The 19774-nt window shown below is 37.0% G+C and overlaps 1 protein-coding gene across 3 annotated transcripts in view; it reads right to left on the bottom strand.

The window, feature by feature from the left end:
• Positions 1-19774, bottom strand: part of TAF3 (TATA-box binding protein associated factor 3) — a 188580-nt gene that overhangs the window by 23944 nt on the left and 144862 nt on the right. For all 3 annotated transcript variants that reach the window (XM_063100018.1, XM_063100016.1, XM_063100017.1), the window contains 2 exons: positions 17273-19095; positions 10242-10324 (listed from right to left, as the gene is read on the bottom strand). In XM_063100018.1, the coding sequence (XP_062956088.1) occupies positions 10242-10324; positions 17273-19095 (1906 nt within the window). The remainder of the gene's footprint in view (positions 1-10241; positions 10325-17272; positions 19096-19774) is intronic.

The raw sequence follows: 19774 nt of genomic DNA, 5'->3' as shown, positions 1-19774 counted from the left end.
TCCATGTCATATAGACATGGGAAATTGTCCATGATCTATTGCTAAGAGGAAGAGAGACAAGCTGTAGAAGAATATGTGTAAAATAATCCTAATTTGTTTTTTTAAAAATTGCTGAAATACACACTGAATAGTTACCAGTGGTTTTCTTGGGGAAAGGATGGAATTTGGGGGGACCTTTTGTCTTCTAAGTTACACATTTCTAAACAGTTTATCTTTTTTTTTTTTTTTAAAAAAAAACATTGACCATGTATTATTTTTGTAATATAGAAATTAAAAACCAAAGCCAGGTACTTAAATATTTAGTAGCACTTGTTCAACATGTTTTTCACAAGCCCCTTTGCTTTTTATACCTGATTTTATCCAAAGAACACAAAAGAATACAGGCAACATCTTGATGAAAAGTATTTATCTCTGAGGCAAATCTTCACAGTCAGAATTAAAAGGAGGAAAATGCAAAGCTAACACTGAAAGTCTATTATGTCTTGATCAGAGTTTAGTTGTTTTGTTTCCCAGATATTCCTGTGAAATCCCTGTTTATTAAAATCCTAGCTATGTACAGCATAGATAGCCAGAGATGGACATTCAGTGTCCCTTGAAAGATACCCTACTCTGACATTTCATTTTCAAATTGAGGGGTAACATTTTTCCCTTGTACACAGACCACAGAATGACTGCCTCCATATTATTTAAATCTGAAAATTTAGGTTTGAAAATTAGTAGGATCTTCCATCTCCTTTTTTTTTGGTGTCTGGCTGGTACAGGGATTGAACCATGGACCTTGGTGTTATCAGCACTGTGCTCTAACCAACTAATTCCTTTAAGCAACTTATATTCAGCATCTTTTTATTATTCAGATTACCCCTAAAATTCAATAAAACACCAAGATCCATAGGGTTAGAAAGGAGAAGCAATCTCTGACAAAAGATGTCAATGCCAAATGTAGTTTTCTATTGTATTCTAGGGCTAAGCGTGAGCTTCCTCTGTCCTCCTTTAGCCCTCTTATTTTAAGGGGTTTTTACTTGATAAAAACACAATTGCTCCTAATATTACAGCTATTCTTCAAAAGTAATTCCATTAAAGTCTGTTCTGATACTTCTCCAAATCTATGAAAGCTTGTTCAGAGTGAAATTCAGTTCCATGGCTCAACAGCTGAGAGACTGTCTCAATCCATGTGTCCACCTCAACAAACCTTTGTCGCCAGTCTACTGCACCTCCTACTCTTTGGTACATGAGATAAAAGGTGAATGGGGCACACACCAAATTTCCAAGAAACTCATGGTCTGGGGGAGAAGACAGTCACATAAGGATAGATATATAAAGTGTAGCAAGCAGAATAATTGTATAAAAACAGAATATTTCGGGCACTTGGAAGAGGGATGGCTAGCTGGGAGTAGGGATGAGATGGTGGTCTGTGTTCACTCCTCCAATGACAAATGACAGTTTTAAAAGATGAATATGAGTGACTCTGATGAAGAGGTAGGGAGATGGAGGGCATTCAAGGCAGATGGGACACTTGAAAAAGAAATGAAGATGAAAACATCCTGCTGTCTGTGGGAAACTGCAAGCAGTCTGGCATAGCCACCAAAGAGCAAGCCACCAAAGGGTTTTAAGGGTTCTCGATAGATTGCTCTGGAGGAAGAAGAGTTTTGAGTGGGAGCAGGAATAGAGAAAAAGGTAAGGAACTGAGAAACTTTAGTAGGTGACACTGGCAGGGACTAGTGACTGACTGGCTGGCTGTTGGGTGGGAAGGCTGGGAAGAACAGAGGAACGATCTCTCTTCCTTGGGTTTCATGCTTCTGGGACTGGCTGGTGACGCTGGAGCTTTTAATGTGAGAGGGCGACACGTAAGCTCAGACAAATGTGGGTGGTCTGTATGTGGCTTGAAGGGTGGAAAACTTTGAAATTTCTCTCTTTCTCAGCTACTTTCTCTCTAGGAAGCAAATGGCTCTCTGTACCTAATGACTTTTTCTGTTTCCCAGCTAAAGAGATCTTTGCTTGGGGCCAGCTATAGATGGATCCTTGTGAATAAGGATATAGATCTCTTCCCCTTCTCTGATACCAATGACCACTTGTGTCCAGCCAACAAGGAGAGATCCACACTTGAAGATGCAGAACAGGAGTTACAGATAATGAGAGTTCAACTGAAAATTGAGGGAGACTTCCTAGGACAGGGTCTTTCTCTTTCATCTGTTTTCTTCAGTTTGGGAAACTTTTGGAGCTAGAAAGACATGCGTACTTTAGCATCCTGAATGTTCAGTCTGGTATTATGACATACATAAATTTTTTCAAATCTATTATCAGATAGTCTTTGCCTTCTTTTAAGTTACCCTAAAGCCTAAAATGGCTTGAAAACAGAGGCTCTGGTCTCATCATCAAAAGATAAAAAATATAAGAAGAAACAGCTAGGGAGAAATAACAGTGTGTTCACTTTTGGAAATGTTAGGTTTGAGATGCCTCTGGTCCATCCAGGCAGAACTTTCTAGTAGATAACTGGGCAGACTAGTCTGAATCTTGGGGGAGAAATCTGAGCTAGAAATAAAGATTTGGGATTCATCACTGTACAAGTGAAACCTAAAGAGTGAATAAGAAAATTTAGGGAAAAAGAACAGAGTAAGTGGGCCAAGGGCAAGAAGAAAAAGAAGGTTAAGAAAAAGGAGTCTATAAAAGAAAAACAGAAAGAATGGTAAGAGAGTGAGAGACTCAGACAAGTGCAGTATCTTGAGAAACGAAGGACCAGAACGTTTCAGAAAGGGCTCGGGGAAACAGCGTCCTGTACAGCAGAATGGTTAATACTACAGGGCTGCGGCATGTTCTCTGCATTTGGGAATTGGGCTGCATTTAATGATCTTAATGAGATGCTTCAGGAAAATTTCCAGGGCAGAAACCAGAATGTAGTGGGTTTAGCAGTGAAAAATAAGAAGAAAATGCACAGAAAGAATAAGGTTCGAGAAGCAAGAACGAGAAGAGGAGGTTGTAAGCCTTTTTCTCATGCAGAGGGGAGGCTTGGTGAAGGTGAGAGGTTCAGGATGGCAGAACGAAAGGCCAGGAGGAGACAGGAGGGAAAGGAAGAAGAGGGCAGTGTGGAGGAGAGGAGGTGAGACAGGGGAGCAGTTTGGGCAAGGCAGGAAAGGTGGGAACTTAAATACAAAGAGAGATGCTCTTTTTTGGAGCCTGTAGGACAAGCTGTGAACACAGACGTAGTTCTGGAAATCAAAAAGCAAATCCAAACAGCCATGGGTAACATGGTGAGTCATTTCCACCTTTTAAGCACCAAAGGAGGGAGTGGGAATAGAGAATTAGAAATGTTACACCATTAATCTAAAGTCTTCATGTGAGGATCCAAATACACAATAGACCCATAAAATGACAGAAAATCAGAGTGCAAAGAATTTGAATTTCCTACATTGTTGTTAGTAATAATATAAGTGCCTAAGTGTTTTCATTAGTAGGTACATATTCTTTTTAAATGCCAGAAGTGTGAGCAGCTTGATCTTTAGGGGAAATTATAATCAGATAGTATTCTAAAGGTTACCATGATATAGCTAAATTATCTCTGCCTGTCACAGGCTGAAACACATTTACATTCTGGAAGTTCACATCAGCTTTTTCTAGATAACAAATCTTAAGTACCTTCCTATATTCACTCAATTAGTGATCTTGAGCTTTGATAACACTGCAGAGAGAAACTTTCCAACTATCATTCAAATCATATCTAAAAAGGTGGTCATAAATATTTTAAAACCTAAGTGAACTAATAAGACCTAGACCCATTAAGGATAAGATCTTTTACAACAAATTAAATAAAACAATTTATTGAAGTCTGGACTCAAGATAAGCTAGATTTACTAGCTGACCTTTTATTCATTTAAAGAACAAAATTAGCTCTAATTGCATTAGAATGGAATCCAGTAAATTTTCCCAAGTCTTCTAATGTGGCATCCATGTAAGAACTGCTGTAATTGTTTACAAGTAAGATGGAAATGCTTTGATTATAATCTTTCCACTTGTTTTTACTGCGTAGTAAAAGCATTTCCCCAAAACCAAAAGCCAGTTTTTCTGACAGCATACTATTTTTTTCTTGTAAACATAATGCATCTTTGGTGTTAATGAACAAACTACAATGTACCAGGGGAGAAATTAAATTTAGGGGCTTTATTATAATTCTAGGTCAGTAAAAATGAAAAACTAATACAAGGATGTCAAGAATTCCCTGTCTGAAATAATCAGAAAAAGGAAGAATAAGAAATTTTTAAGTACTTGCCTCCTCTCGGAGGTGGCTTGGAACTATAACTGAGATGCATGGGTTTGAGACTGTTGAATTCGTAAGTACAGTCGGTAGCAAGAATAATGTATACAACCTACAACTTGTGTTCCAGCTGTTCAGCTACTAGGAAATTACATCTGTAATATTAGCAACTTTCATTAGCAGTAAAAATAGGTCATTAAAAAGTTTAAATACAGTCATTTAAAAAATTTAAATTTATTATCTTTTTAAGTGTAGTCATTCTTGAGAGAGAGATTTTGTCATTATTCTTGTTACTTAGCTTCTAACATAGGCAAACTTCCTATGAAATGTTTCAGTTTCAGTAACATGTTAACCAGGGCAAAACAAAGAAAATTATCAACACTTTTCAATCAAACGCAAACAGTTTTATTGGAAGGGAAATGAATTAAAAATAGAAAAGCAAAAGGCCTTCCACGTCTGACAGGATGATGCTCTGAAATGTTCCTGAACTTTACTTCTAAAGTATCATTTTTTAAGCCAACAAGCTTCTTTGCCCTATCTCCTCAGAATGCTTTTATAAAATATGAAATCTGACTGCTGTCTCCTAACTAAAAATTTATCAGTTGTTTTTGCCTGCCCCTCATCCCTTACTCTGGTGAAAGAATCTGCCTTTCCTTCTGGGACCTACCATTTCCCCTTCTTTTTCTTTTCATTTTAATTATCAACTTTATTTTATTATTATTTTTTTTAATTAAAAAAATTTTTATTGATTATACACATTCATCATTCCTCCTACTGACAGGGCTGTCTCTCTTACCACAGGGGCTGGTGAGCTGGAATCCTCAATGGGGACTGATAACAGTTGCTGTGGAAGAAGGGGCTTCACCAGGGACTTTGAGTACAAAGAACCACGTCAGCCTGGAGTGACTTGGCCATCTCTGCCACCACACAGAGGCACGATGGAGAAAAGAAAAGTGAGCAGAGCCCTAATAACACTTCAGGAAGCCTGCATATCACCCCACCTAAAGTCAAATATATCCCTTTACTTTTCTGCTCTAAGCTAGCTGGATTTGGGTTTCTGTTACTTGCAAATGAGAATCTTGACAAACACAATATCAGAAAGAAAATAAGAGTGTTTCAGTTAGAGACAAGAAAGCTCCTTAAAGAGCCACCTTCACTGGACTGTGCTTTTATGCTTTGCCTTGGATTAGGGGTCAGCACAAGAAACAGTCAATTAAAAATGCTTTTGTATCAGCTGTAAAAACTGCTGTGGAGGATCTTGTCTTTGTCATCTGCTTCCACGTGGAAACTAATTTTCAAATCCAGTGCCTTGAAAACTTTTGCCTCTTCTGAGAAACTGAAAGGAACCTTCCTTTTTAAAAATGTATTTCACTTTTTGCCGTTATTACTAGGAAGCTATAGTCATATTTGACAAATAATCAATTTGCTTCTTTGATCTTAGTTTCTTATTTCTATCTCCCACTTTACTATATATCTATCCTCTAAGTTATTTCTAATTCATTTAAACTGTAAAAAAGGTACTAATGAATAAAAAAACATTTTAAGTATAGAAAGGAAAGTGCAGAAAATGAGGTAAAAACCATTTGCTAATATTTCTCTAAAGAATTTATCACTGAAATACCACTATACATGTTTCATCCTGTTAAAGTTCTTTTGGCTAAATCTGGCTACGTTTAAAAATATAGAATGCTATTTTCCTTAGAGAGATTGTAAATGACTATTTTTGTAATTGCCCATGATTATTCTCTATTTCTACTGTCAAAAAACATAAAGTTTGGATCATACACAGACAACAAATATCTATAAATACTTTGTTTTTAAAGATTAAACCCTTATGTTTTTCAAGACTAATAGGCAAAGCTTTAGTTTCTGCTTTCACAGTATACAGAAAGAATTCAGAAACTGCAACTATTAAAAGGCCGCACAAGGCATAAGATAAACTCTGTGGCCTGCACAAAACTGAACGACACGAGGACTGATGAATGAAAGGATTTCCTGAATTGTAAGAAATCAATCTAGTTGGCTCTGGAAATCAAAATGTTAACAGAAAGAAAACTACTGCTAGCAGTAAAGTGTCCCCTGAAAAATATCTCAAAATAATTTGTATATTTTGAAAAAAGTTAAATTTGTCAAAGAGAATACCTACTGTGGCCTCTCAGTCAAAAGGAAATGTAGAATCATATGATAAGAGAATTGTTCTCTGAAAGGCATCATAAAGAGATTCCTATATCACCTGATCAAATATATCATCAGGTGTGAACTCACTCCTTCCCTGGTGAGCTCGCTGAATAAAGGCAGGACTGCCCTGATTCACGACTGCCCCAATACAGAGCCCAGCTACCGGCCTTAATGGCACAGCCGTGTGGAAGAGCCACCTGGAGAAGAGGAAGGGAGCATAGGTAGGTAGAGAAGGGCAGAAGCTTCCTCTCCAGTATTAAGAGAGGACAGCATGAAAGGAGACAGTTGAGAAATGTGAAGGGGGAGAATGTTTATTCCCTTATCCCCATCATAATTCACCCCCAGATCTTTATGCATATTTACATCACATTATTTCTTAATACTTTACCAATATTTAAAATTACCTTTTTTTTTTCCCCCATGAGGTTCCTTTAAAAGAATTATGCACTTTATAAACACAGTCACACATTTAACCTTAGAAAAGTTGCAGGTCTTATTCTGCCATGTCTTTCTTGGTAATCCTACCTAAACAGTCCCTGTCCCTAAGACGCTTCATCCCATTACCTTACTCTACTTACTTCACAGAAATGAACAAAAGAATGAATGCCATAAATTAGCCAATGAAGTCTTCCCACACTTGCTCAAAATAAACTAACTCAGCAAATAATATAGCTGGGATGTCAAATAACATGGCAACTGTGCTGTCACTGGCCCACTCCACCACAGCAGACTTTACACTCACCTACCCTGTCCCAAGTCCAGGTGGGAGCTCAGGATCCTCATCAATAAACAGAGTTCTCAGGCGGCTGCTCCTGGGCAAGCTGAAACCTACCTGTTATCTCGGCATCAGGGCAGGACTTGACTATTAGGCCGGACCAGATATTTCGACAATTAACTTCAGTGTATTGTTTCCCCATTCTTACTACTCTAACAAGCTTTATAGGTGTTGCGATTGTAATTTCAGGGTTTGGATTTTAGTTTCATCTTCAATACAGACTATAGGAAACTCGGGATACCCATTACTGAGGAACCCATTCTTTTACCCATGTTAAAGAAATTTGAGTCCTTGGAAAGTCATCTTGAATTTTAAAACTACCAGGAGGACCTGTACTCACCATAGACCCCTTCAGAATACAGTTTGCAGGAATGTTAAATCAAGAGAAAAACAAGTTACCTCCGTCTTGCTTCAAGGAATAATAATAACAGACAGCAGAGGAAACAATCTAACCTCAAAGTACTTTCCTTGATCAAGAGCAGAAGACGTAACTTCTTTATTTGAGACTTAGAAACTAAATATTGTTTTAAAGATCTTCCAACGAGATGGTATAATTTGAACCCTATAAAGCTTTTTCTTTTTCCCATAATTTCGAAAGACTATTCTCTCTGCCTGTTCTTCAGCAATAAACACTACCACCCACAGACTATGCAAACCCCCCTTTTTGAATCCCAGTCTGCTCATTAATTTCACTTCAAAAGAGTATTATTACACCCCACGTGTGTACTAACTAACTAGAGGCACACTTATACAAATCCACCGGTGCTCTCCCATTGTCACCGCCATGGAATAAGCCATGTATTCTACAGCTGTAGAAGACTACTGAAATTGGAATTTAATTTCCAGGTGTCAAAAATACTCTTGCATTATTTTTTTCAGCCACTAGAAAATATAAAAACCACTCTTAGCTTGTGGCTCATACAAAAATATATAGCGGGCTGGGTTTGGCCCAAGGGCCACAGTTTGCTGACACCTGATTCAGACCAGAGTAAATAAATAAATAAAAAGCACTTTACTGAAAAAGTTCTACTTTACATAAAATCTTATTACTATGTGACTTAGACCTCTGTCTTTCTTCCTCTCTTATTTTAATTCATAATGTAATATACTTATTTATTTTTGTTCATTGTAAGGATTTTCTTGCATCTGCCCTTGGTCAAACGATTAATCCTCCATACAACATGGGTGTTATTTACCTAAATATCTGAAAGTTTACATGTTATATAATGTTATGCTTTCAGGGGCAATTTACCTATAATGTCTGGGTATTATAATTTCCCTGATAGTGGACATTTTGTTCCAGAGTAATAGAATCTATTTCTCACATCTTCCAATATCTTATGTGTATGGGTGAGTGATTCATTGCGAGGAGAAAATAGAATAAATAGTCAATAGAATGACTGAAAGATATTTAGGGCAGATGAGATGAGTATAACTATCAATGCCTTTTTACAAGCCTTGTTTCTCTAAAGGGAATGAGCCAGCCAAACTTCTGTATGGAAGTAAAGATTAAGTCATAGTAAGCTACTGAGAAAACAGGAATAAATATGAACTGGTAGGAGAAAAGTATTTGTTGAATAATGAATGAGAACATCTTCCCCTTAGAGAAATGAGCCCATCCACAGAATTTCCAAGGAGATGATATGAAGAGTTACTTTGGTTCCATCTCCTCTGTCACCTACCAGTTGACGGATGAGAATATTATTCAAACTTTTGTAGGTGAGATAGAGGGAACTAGATGCACAAGATACCTGGTTTAAGAAGAACTGAATCCACAGTATTTTTGTTACATTTTCTAAGTGTGTCAGAAGTACTACCAACCATTGTCTAAATCCCTACAGGCACAACCAAAAAGAGTAATGTGGAACTATCCAGAGAATTTAGGTAAGAAAAATATGAATCATCTGGATTTTCCCTTTATATCTTCAGAGGAATATACACTCTCCTGAAAACACGCTTGCTTCTCTACTACCACCCATCACAATCATGGTGGACTTTTTCATCATGCTATACTTGGAGTTGATAAAAGCAGTAGCATAAAATATACACAAACTTTAAGATAACTCCTGAGAACACAAAGCAAATTTTCTCTTCTCTACTCTACCTATTAAATAAATGCCTGGGTTCCACTCTCACTTTCATGGATAACCACTGAATGGAAATGGAATGGCTTGTAAAGCATATTTTTCTACACAATATTTGATTGTTTGCCATGTAAATCCCATTTTTGGGCTTACTGGGAGAAATTAGGTTGTAAATTTATACTTTTAGCTTGTAAAATTCATTTAAATGATGTACAGTATATCCTTTTAGAATAAGGAGAATGATTTTCAACATGATTTACAAAAAAAAAAAATCAGTTCCCTTATCTTATTGGTATCATGTAAAAGCACTGTAAGCCTTAATGCTTCTGAAAAAAAGGAATAAAAGGAAAATATCCAATTAATGTACTTTAAATAAGGGTAGAAGGATATGATGATTCAGTAAAAATTAAGACAAACAGCAAACATTGGATTTAATTTCTAGTTCTCTCCTAAAAAAAAAAAAAAAGAGTGGGAAACTATTCTATTACTATTATACATTGTTTCACCAAGCCTTTGGCATTATCTTTGTTTTATAGGTGCAGAATAAAACCATGTGCCCCCTGAGCAAGAAGAGAACTTTCCTTCTTTGCCACGGTGAGAGAGATACATACTCAAGAAAGGATAACATTACATCCACCTGGTATAATATGGCAGTCAATCCATTTAATACATAGCTTAATTTTCAGATAACCAGAACCTTAAATACTATGCAGAAATGATGGCATGTGCTAGTCTTTAAAAAAGAGAAAAAGAAAAAAAAAAAAAAAGGATCCTATATGTTAAAGTGTTAACTCTGAGGAAGAAACCAATAAAAACTTGAAAATAAAGAGTTTTCAAAATAAAGCTTGACTCTAAGTGTTCATACCTGGAACAGGTTTGTTGAGTTCTAAATCCACTAGGAAAGGGTAGAGAAGGTTGTTTCACTCGTTTTGCTCGGATTCAAAACGTTTATACTTACATCTTGTCTTGACCAGCACCAACTCGGAGGGTTAATCTGGGGATAACTGGACTGGGGGCTGGAGTGACAGGTTCCACTTTTATCTGTTGAAGTTATTAGTAGCACATTAGAGTTCAGAATATTTTTTAATGAAATACCTCCTACTACTTCTCCCACCTTCCTACCCCCACAAACTCAATAACAAGTTTAAGTATCAAATATGGCTAAAATGCTAGATGCGGTTTTGTTTCTCAACAGCTGAAGGCTACCTGGCATCATGAGAAATTCTGTGAACTTTAATCATACTATATAAATACAGTAGTTATTTCTGTGGTTTATTAGTTTGAGTTAATTGCTTGGATTTTACTACATTGTTAGAATTTCTCTTAAAACAGAATTATCTATATCATTTGGTGGAACATTTAAGTAACTGCCAGACTTAACATAAATAGAAAAAACTGCAATGATATCTTCCCTATAAGATAAAATGCATCTATTTATGGGACTTGGCAAACATTCGACTCGTCTTCAGTTTTCATTATCGTATGAGAAAGGTGAAACACCAAGTGTATTAAAGCGTTAAACTGCTCCATTTTGGGCTAGTAGTATAAAGATCTGAAGTGCTGTAAAAGAAAAAAACACAGTCTCTTTCTTTTAGAAAGGATTTATAGTGAAGACAATGACTGCTGAATAAGTTGAAGACTTCAGAAACATTTGAGATACTAGTCGGTCCCAGAAAAGTAATTAAGTATGATGGAGTCTTGTCACAATATTCAGTTTGAAGATCTCAAGGTATAATAAATATTTTGAGTGAACAAACTAAACAAAAGCTCTGCAGTTCCAAATTATTACCTAGGTCAGAGTTTTTCAATGGGGGTTTGATTGGCACTTTTGGTGGGATTTTCTTAGTTGTGTGGGACTGTCCCAAGGCACTGCCAGATGTTTAACATCTCTGGTCTCGGGCTGCTATATGCAAGTAGTTCACCAGCAGTCTCTGACAACTAGCTGCAAATCACTGATTGATATATTTCAAGCTCGAGATTTAAATCATCATGGAACAGTGTAGTGGTTCCAAAGGAAAATGAATACATAAAATAATGCTCAAGATATTGTATTACAGTTATATTGCACATGGATCAAATCTACTACTTTCTCATGTGTATTTACCAGTCTCTTCCCAGAATTTTTTCCTGTCATCACATCAAGGTCTGCTGCTTCAGCCATTCTCCTGAGCAGTGCTAGGCACACAGCAGGTGCTCAAAACACACCTGTTGAACTTATCTTGCAGGTGCCCTTGACTCTCTTACCTCTTGGTTATTACACCATACATCCTGAACCAATCTAAAACCATCCTCCAGAGCACTGAGTGATACCAAAGAAAATTCTTAAAACTTCCAACTTCATCTATGCTTTTGATACTGTTTATTTGGATTACCAGCTAACCCAGATGAGGGCAGAGACCATGTCTGTTTTGTTTATTACTGTTTCCCAGTGCTTATCATAGGGTCTGATATACTAAGTGCTTAGGATACTCTATAGTCAGGTATGCCACAAATGATTTAATCTACCTAAGAAACCTATTTATTTGGTGGTTGGCTGGTAGAGGCATCCAAACCCTTGACATTGATGTTATCAGCACCACACTCTAACCAAGTGAGCTAACCAGCCAGCCCTTAACTTTCATTATTTCTTTTTTGGTGGGGAGGGAGGGATTTCTATTACCATACTACACGATAATTATAACTTAAACTTGTACAGCACTTAGCAAAATGTGTCTTACATATATTATATCCAACTTGATCTTCACAACTCTATAAGGTAGGTGTGGACAGTATTATTATCCCCATGTAAGGAAGGCTCAGAAAGAGTAAGTGATTTTCCCAGAGTTACAAAGTTCGTAAATAAATGGCCTAAATCCATGTCTCCTAACACCAAATTCATAACCTGTTCCACTGCACTGCTCCTTGATTCTCTGACACACATTTTGAGTCCTTTTTCTGGTAACCTTGAAGTCCAGTATGGAGTTACTCACTTTTTTGGCCAAAGTCTCTTATGATGAATGATATATACTTGTGAGATGGGTAGGGTCAGCTGTAAAATTTTTTTTTTCACTATGGAAGGGTAACTGATTTATGTAGAAGCTGAGATTAACTTTGGCCTCACCTCCACTCGATTAAACTAGATGAGTTTTTAATGTTGTCTTGAATAGCCTGGCAGGGCAAATGAATCAAGACATGGTCTATTCATGATCTACTGCTAAAAAAAGTTAAATGATACAGTGTGTAAAAAAGTAAGCAAACAAAAATGGAGACACATTTTATAAGTCAGATTAAAAATGGTATGAATGTGCCCTGAAGGCAACGGGTATTCAGTCAACTAGTCGAATTAATGAATGATTCAGTACCTGCTATCTCAGGTCAAAGTTTTATCTGTAATTTGGTGACCATCTCATCCAAACAGAAACACCTCTGAGAATGGAAGAGGGAGCCAGTTATTTTACCACATACCAGGTTGTCCCAGGTAAACCAAAACATATGGTTACCTTACCTAAAAAACTACTTAAATAACTCAATTTCATTCCTAAATAAATTAAATCAGATTTAACTAGAAAAAATTCAAGGAAGTATAGAAAAAGATTAATGAGAATGCTAATAATATAGATATAGAAAGTACAATTTCTAAATAAAAATTTCTTCCCAGGTTTTTCTTTATATTAACTTTATCTGCTTGCCTATCAACATAAAAACAGAGACATTTCCTACAATCATAAAATAATTTCTCATGTGTACTACCCAGAAAACAACAAACTATATGACAATGACCTCGATTACTTAAACAATATGACTAATAACATCTTAAAATGGCATGAAGCCAAAATCTGGGGACAACATGAGTTTTTAGGTTAAAATAAAAGAACTGCACTTTGGAGTAATGCTGAGAATTGGGGTGAGCAGAAGAGCATTTACAGTGGATTACTAAGCTTCCCAATTCACCAAAGAGGTAAAGTCCGGCAATATAAGACTCCTTTGTAGCTAACTAAAAATACATTGTCAGTGGATTTGTCCAGTTTTATGTATAAGCAATACTTCTTTCACCTGAACTAATACTAGTAGTCATATAAGCCCCTTATTGCCATGTGCTGCATTTTTTTTGCTAATCTTCAAGGATTTAGCTTCTTTGCCACATACCTCAGGGCACCAACTGATAAAGCTCTGACTCTCCATTTTTCCGGGACACCAGCAGTGCGGCCTTGCAAAAAATGAAAATCGCTCAAGAGATTTAAAGGAGAAATTTATTTTTAAAATCCTGACTTGAAGCAAAGAGGTGGATTTTTAAAAAGCTTATCTATAAAGAATCAGTTTAAATTTAAATTCTATCTTGGAACTCTTTCATGCATTTCAGCTTTAAAGTTTATCTTTTGACAGAGACTTTCTGCAAAGGTAATGGGCAGCTCTGTCAATATAATCTGTCCAAGTTTATTTATTTATTTATTTATTTAATGTTAAACTCCTTTCGTAAAAAAAAAAGGGGAAAAAAAAAAAAACCCTACCATATATGTGTACTAGCTAGGATTGCAGCAAATTTAGCAAGCACTAGTTCAGATTTCAATCTATGCTAGTCAGAAAGAAACCCAGAAACAGTACTGATGAAAACCAGATTTAATCAGCTAATGCTGTGGATGCTGAACTATGACTACCAACCATCTTGCTGTCTTACTTAAAAATTAAGGTCGCTACATTATTTCCATTTAGAGAAGCAGCTGTGCAGCTGTGGTTCAGTATAAGTGGCATCCAGGTGGACAGCTGAACCAGAGTGCAGGCTTCCAGAAAGTGCGCAGAGGTCATGCAGATCAAGTCTGGGAGGTGGTCCCTGGTAAACTTTTATAAATTCAAACATACTCATTTACACATTAAGTTACTGGTTTCCTCTTGGAACACAGTTATGAGAAACAGGAAGGGAATATTTCCCCCCCTTTACTGGTTATTTTATTTACTGAAGACCTTTCATTTCACTAGTTAATTATGATAGCTGATGAGAAAAGACTTGAAATGAGGCAATATTACTTTAAATAGAAAGGAAAAAAGATGAAAATCTTTTGTTAAAGGAAGAAACCAGTAAGACTATCATTCTCTAAAATACGAACTGCTTAAATTCAATAGAAGTTTGGAGGAAAATGCTAAAAGATTTGAGGATAGATTAAAGAAACATTAAAATTTTGAACTGTTCTGATTACTAAAGTTAGTAAAGCTTTGAGGATATCGCTTTCCTGTTTTATAAAATCAGACAGTTGAGCAGGAATTATCTAACGTTTCTTCAAAGACTCAAATTTCATAAGATCATGATGTCACCTTACTCAAGTCTGTGAAACCATTCTCACTCTTCTCATTAGCATCTGTCACTTAGATGCACCAAAGCAGACGGCTGTGACTGGCCCGTGAAGGTCACTTTGCGTAGTAAAGAGCCCAGGCTTCGGTCAGACAGATCTGGGCCAAGTCACAGCGCTTCCACTCACCAGCTGCAGCTAGTTACTTTCTGTGCACAGGTTTCTCAACCATAAAGTAGGAACAACAATACCAAACCCTGAGAGTAGTAGCGAGGATTAAATAATTAAATTCTGGCCATGCCTGGAATTTGTATGCACTCAATAAGTGATAGTTACTAATATCATTTACTATCCAAGTTAGTTCATTCAATAGCCAAGGTTAGTGCAAATACAATTCATCAATCAACAGGGTAAAAATGTTAAGAATCCTTTATAGAAGTGATGGGCTTTCCATTACAAACAACTCTCAATTATCCATAGGTTGATTATCAACATTATTGGTCATCTGTAAGAAAATTCTGAATTGTCATAGTCATATATTCACCTTGATTAAATATCACAAACGAGTCTTCACTTAGTATTTTCCATGAGAAGGTAGAAGAAAAGGCCTTTTTAGCCAAAATACTCTTAGAGATAGTATGAAACTACTATTTTTAAGCAAAAGTAAGCTATACTTTAAAATGATGCTGTCTCTTCCTGGTATTAAACAGGAGGAAGGAGACAAAAGGAAGGAAGCAGAGGGCCTGAGAGGTTCAGAGAGGTTGGAGAATACAGAGGAAGTACCAGAGCTGGAATTCCCACCCTGGTCCATGGGACTGCCAAAGCCTGTACCCTCTGGGGACCAGCAGTAGGCCTATTTATCTACAGATGGTGACGTCATCATTTTTTGGGTGAAACTACTGTGCTTTTCCAGGTCAGATTCAAATAAGATTGTATTCAAATATGGAAACATACTTGACAGATGGATTCTGGCTTACCTTCCACTTAAGATTATAGGTACAACTGTCCAACTTCAATAACATAAATAACAAGATGTATTTATTTTTCATAATGATTCTCCCTCCAAAAAACATAATATCAAGACGAAATTTTAATTAAAGTAGTCCTGTACATTCATTTAAACACCAAAGATTCATGGTTTAAAATAATGTCATGCTGACACATACAAAAACAAAAATTTTAATAAAAAAATCTAAATTGCTCTGAAATGTACTATTAGGCTTATCACTGCAAAAGTTATTATGGCTATATTTGCAACTGGTCAAATATAGCTGAAGGTCCTGACCTTCTCTCAGGCTCAGTTTCTCATCCATAAACGTTGATAATAATACCTATGTTACAGGTACGTTAGGAGGGGGAAAATGGTGTGTGGAAGTGCTTTAAAACCTGACAAGCACTCTACAAAAATAACATAATAATATAATCATAAAATGACTTTTAAAATGGAAATAAGAGTTGGATTTCTTTGTCTTGTTAACTTATTGATATTGGGCTTTTCATTCTACTTTATAGTTTAGAATAGCCAAGGAAGACGAAGAAAAGGAAAAAAGACAAAAAGGAGAAGAAGAAAAAGAAAGAGAAAGAGAAGGAAAAGGAGAAGGACGAAGAAAAAATAAAGTAAGGCAGAAAAATGTTAGAGCTGCCATCACTGCTGTCAGCTAAACTAATTTTTCCAGATAAGTCTGAAGTTAAAATACTGAAAAATTATTGGTAATAGATATGCTGTAGGTCATATACATCACATTTCATTATATGGAAAAAACTGCTGGGTATTATTTTATAACCAAGCTCAAACAAAATAGGACAGCTTCTAGAGGGCAGGGAAAGGGTCTTTGAGCACTCTGTGGTAGACACCATAAATACTTAGAAACTTGTTCAGAAAGTTTAAAAGAAACTTTCAAATCAAACAGTCAACCTCTATAATCCAAATAACCATGGACTACAGAGCAGGACCTTGAGAGCAGAGGTCACAACCTGTACCAAAAGGACCAAGGTCCTAGTTCCTACAAAGCTGCAGGATCTCTACCAGTTTCTCTGCTATGCTCTATGAAAAGTCCGATTTACTGACATGGTAAGACATTTCTGCTATGTGGAATTACTTTCTGCCCACCAACTAGGCTGCCAGATCAGTCTAGATACTCAGGCTTAGATACTCAGAAATGTGTCCTAATCTTATTAAAGCAGAAAATGGTAGGAATAAGAGATGCTACTGAAAGTACTGTACATAGCCATGACTTTAAATACATGCCAAAGCAGCTCATCAAGAAGAAAACTAAGTCAGATGTCCTTCCATGGCCTTGCTATCTTCCTAAAACAGTGCCATGGCTATGTATGCTATAAGAAAAATGGAGGCTGTCTTCTTTAGGTATCTAATATTTGGGTACAAAATACTATACAGTGGACTTGATAATTAACAAGAATATTATTCACTGTTTAAGTGAACAGATTTTTTAAAACTGCCAGAGATTCAGTATGGTTAATAGAGAATTTACAGTCTGTGATTAGATTCCTCTTAGGCTATGAATTTTTAACATCTTCCAGTGCATAGGGTGCTTACTTGCAAGTTTATGGGTTTTAGAATTAAAATTTTGTAACTCATTATGAATGTATTTCCAGTTAAGTTGTGGGAGATTTACATCTGAAATACACATATAATTGCTGGCTTTGTTTACCTGTATCTTTCACTAGGACTTTGTTCAGATAGTGTCGAAAATGATAAACTGCTTACTTTTTCATGCTTGTGTTTCTCCTTTTCTTTCTCTCTCTTCTCTCTCTCTCTCTTCTCTTTCTCCCTTTCCTTCTCTTTCTTCTCCTTTTCCTTTTCTTTCTCTTTCTTTTTCTTCTTCTCCTTTTTGTCTTTTTTCCTTTCCTTCTCCTTAGGTTTCTCTTTCTCCTCAAACAGTTTTTCTGGAAGCATTGGGGACAGAGACGGGAGCATGGAGGGGACCCTCACCGCAGCAGTGGGGCTGAATAAGGGCAGAGCCATTTCCTTTGGGGGCAATACGAGTGGGGTTGCAGGAGCTTTTATCTTATCTTCTCTGCCTTTATCTTTAACTTTTTCTTTCTTATCTTTATCTTTTTTGCCTTTTTCTCTATCTTTCTTCTTATCTTTATGCTTCTCTTTTTCCTTCCTCAGGATCCCATCTTTCAATCTCACTTTTGGATCAACATCTTCAAATTCTTTTATTTTAAACCTATAAGGATCTGAATCGTCATCTTTAAGAAATTCCTTCCATGGGTACTTGGTTTCCTTGCTGGCTTCCTTTTCTCTCTCTTTCTCTTTTACTTTATCCTTCTCTTTACTTTTTTCCTTGCTTTTGTCTTTCTCCCTCTCCTTATCTCTTTGCTTTTCTTTCTTTTTCATTTTAGTTTTCAGTTCCTTTTTCAACTTCTTCTTTACCTCCACTGATGAAGGCAGCTTGGATTTCTCCTCATACACCTTGTGGAGAGGCTCGGGAGTGGGAGGAGAAACTGAAGGGGAAGAGAGATACGGGAAGCTGGGAGGCATATTTGAAGGCGTTCCCATTTTTGCTTTACGTACAACCTCATCAATCGAGGCATCCATTGTCCATGAGTTGTCAGAACTTGAAGTCCCACCTGAAAGAGGCAGAGGAGTGGATCCTGACTTCATGAAATTATTCGTGGAAGTGGAAGCTTTTGGAGTGGCACACTCTGAACCTGAAATTCTCTTAGGGCTGGTAAAAATGTCTCCTTCGGATTCTGATCCAGAAGAAAATTCAAAAGGATCTGGCTCTCGTTCAGCACAGGCTCGTGCAATCACAGCATCAATAGAGTCATCAATTGTTTTATCTGTTACAACAGCCTTTTTCAGCTGATTCTCATTGTTCAGTTTTCCAGGATCAGGGGGTGTTTGTGTTTGTTTCACCTGAATGGTCTCTTTACTAATTTTTTCATTTATCGTAACTGAAGGAGTCCTATTTGGTGTTTCAGGTCTGACAGGTACTTGGGGAATATAAGTCATAACCTTGGGGCTCTTGGGGCTTTTGGGGCTCTTGGAACGTCCAGGTGATTTCTTTTCTTTGGATATAGTTTTTGGTGACCGAATAGGACTTCCGACCACGGCTGGCGACTGAGTAGTTTTAGGTGATTTAGTCTTCTGTCCTGGAGAACTAGTTTTAGTCTTAGTTTTAGGTGTAAATGACTTTGTTTCTAAAGGTTTTGCAGTTGGCATTTGTGATTTTGAAACTGGAGCCAACATTGGCGGCTCTGGTGACGGAGGTGCTAGGTCTGCATTGTCCTGTACATGGACTGGAGAGAGCATTGGTGGAATCTTCTGAGTGTTTATCAAGCTGAGTGGTTCTCGAGCTTCCAGTAATACCACATCGAGGGAATCCCCTTTAGTGCTTAACAGTCGTGGTCGCTTCATGGCTGGCATTTCTTCAGCTTCAGGACTATCCAGCGGTCTCTTACCCAGGAAATTCTCATCATTAATAATTTCCTCCTCCTCCAATTCATCGTCTTCTTCCAAGGGAACCTGCATGGCTTCTGCTGATGTGCCCCCATCAGTGGGCACCTGCTCTTCTTCTTCCTCTGGTAAAAGGAAAAAAATACATGTTATTAGAATGTGAGATAACCTAACAAATAAAAACCAATGCTTCAGGAAGGATTTCCAGGAAAGAAAGAAAGTTATTTACAGTATTAAGAGAGTAAAGCAGTAAGTTTTCAAGCATCTTCCAAACTTATGTGCCATCATTCTTTTAAGACTGACAGATATTTCCAGTTTGTCTTTTCCTGCTTCCTTAATGAATTCTTTTCCTAACCCGAGTAAATACTGTCTTTCTCTTTCCATCTCCCTTTTGTGTACACACATACACGCGCGCGTGCACACACACAGACAGACACACACACACACACACAACACACCCCTGTAAAACTCAAGACATGGGTTATTATATGACTGTTACCCTCAGAAATGACAGAAGGCATATTTTTTTAGAACTTTCATAACACATTTTAATTCTTTGGACACAATTCATACACTATTTATGTCTGCTATTTGGCTTGGTTGATGAGAGCCCCTTGGAGAGGCAGTATGGTACAATGGAATGCATTTAGCTTAAACACTCGAAAAACAATTGTTTCAGGTAGAGTTCTGGCAGTACAGAGCAACAGGCCTTAGGGAATGTCTTAACCTTTTTGAGCTTATTTCCTGACCTTTCAAAAGGGGCTAATGTTACTTTCCCTTTGTACTTGACTGAGCTGTTGTAAA

The sequence above is a fragment of the Cynocephalus volans genome, chromosome 6 (genome assembly GCF_027409185.1).
Source record: "Cynocephalus volans isolate mCynVol1 chromosome 6, mCynVol1.pri, whole genome shotgun sequence".
Classification (NCBI taxonomy): Eukaryota; Metazoa; Chordata; class Mammalia; order Dermoptera; family Cynocephalidae; genus Cynocephalus; species Cynocephalus volans.
The sequence above is the reverse complement of the archived record's forward strand: the minus strand, read 5'-3'. Positions and strand labels throughout refer to the sequence as shown.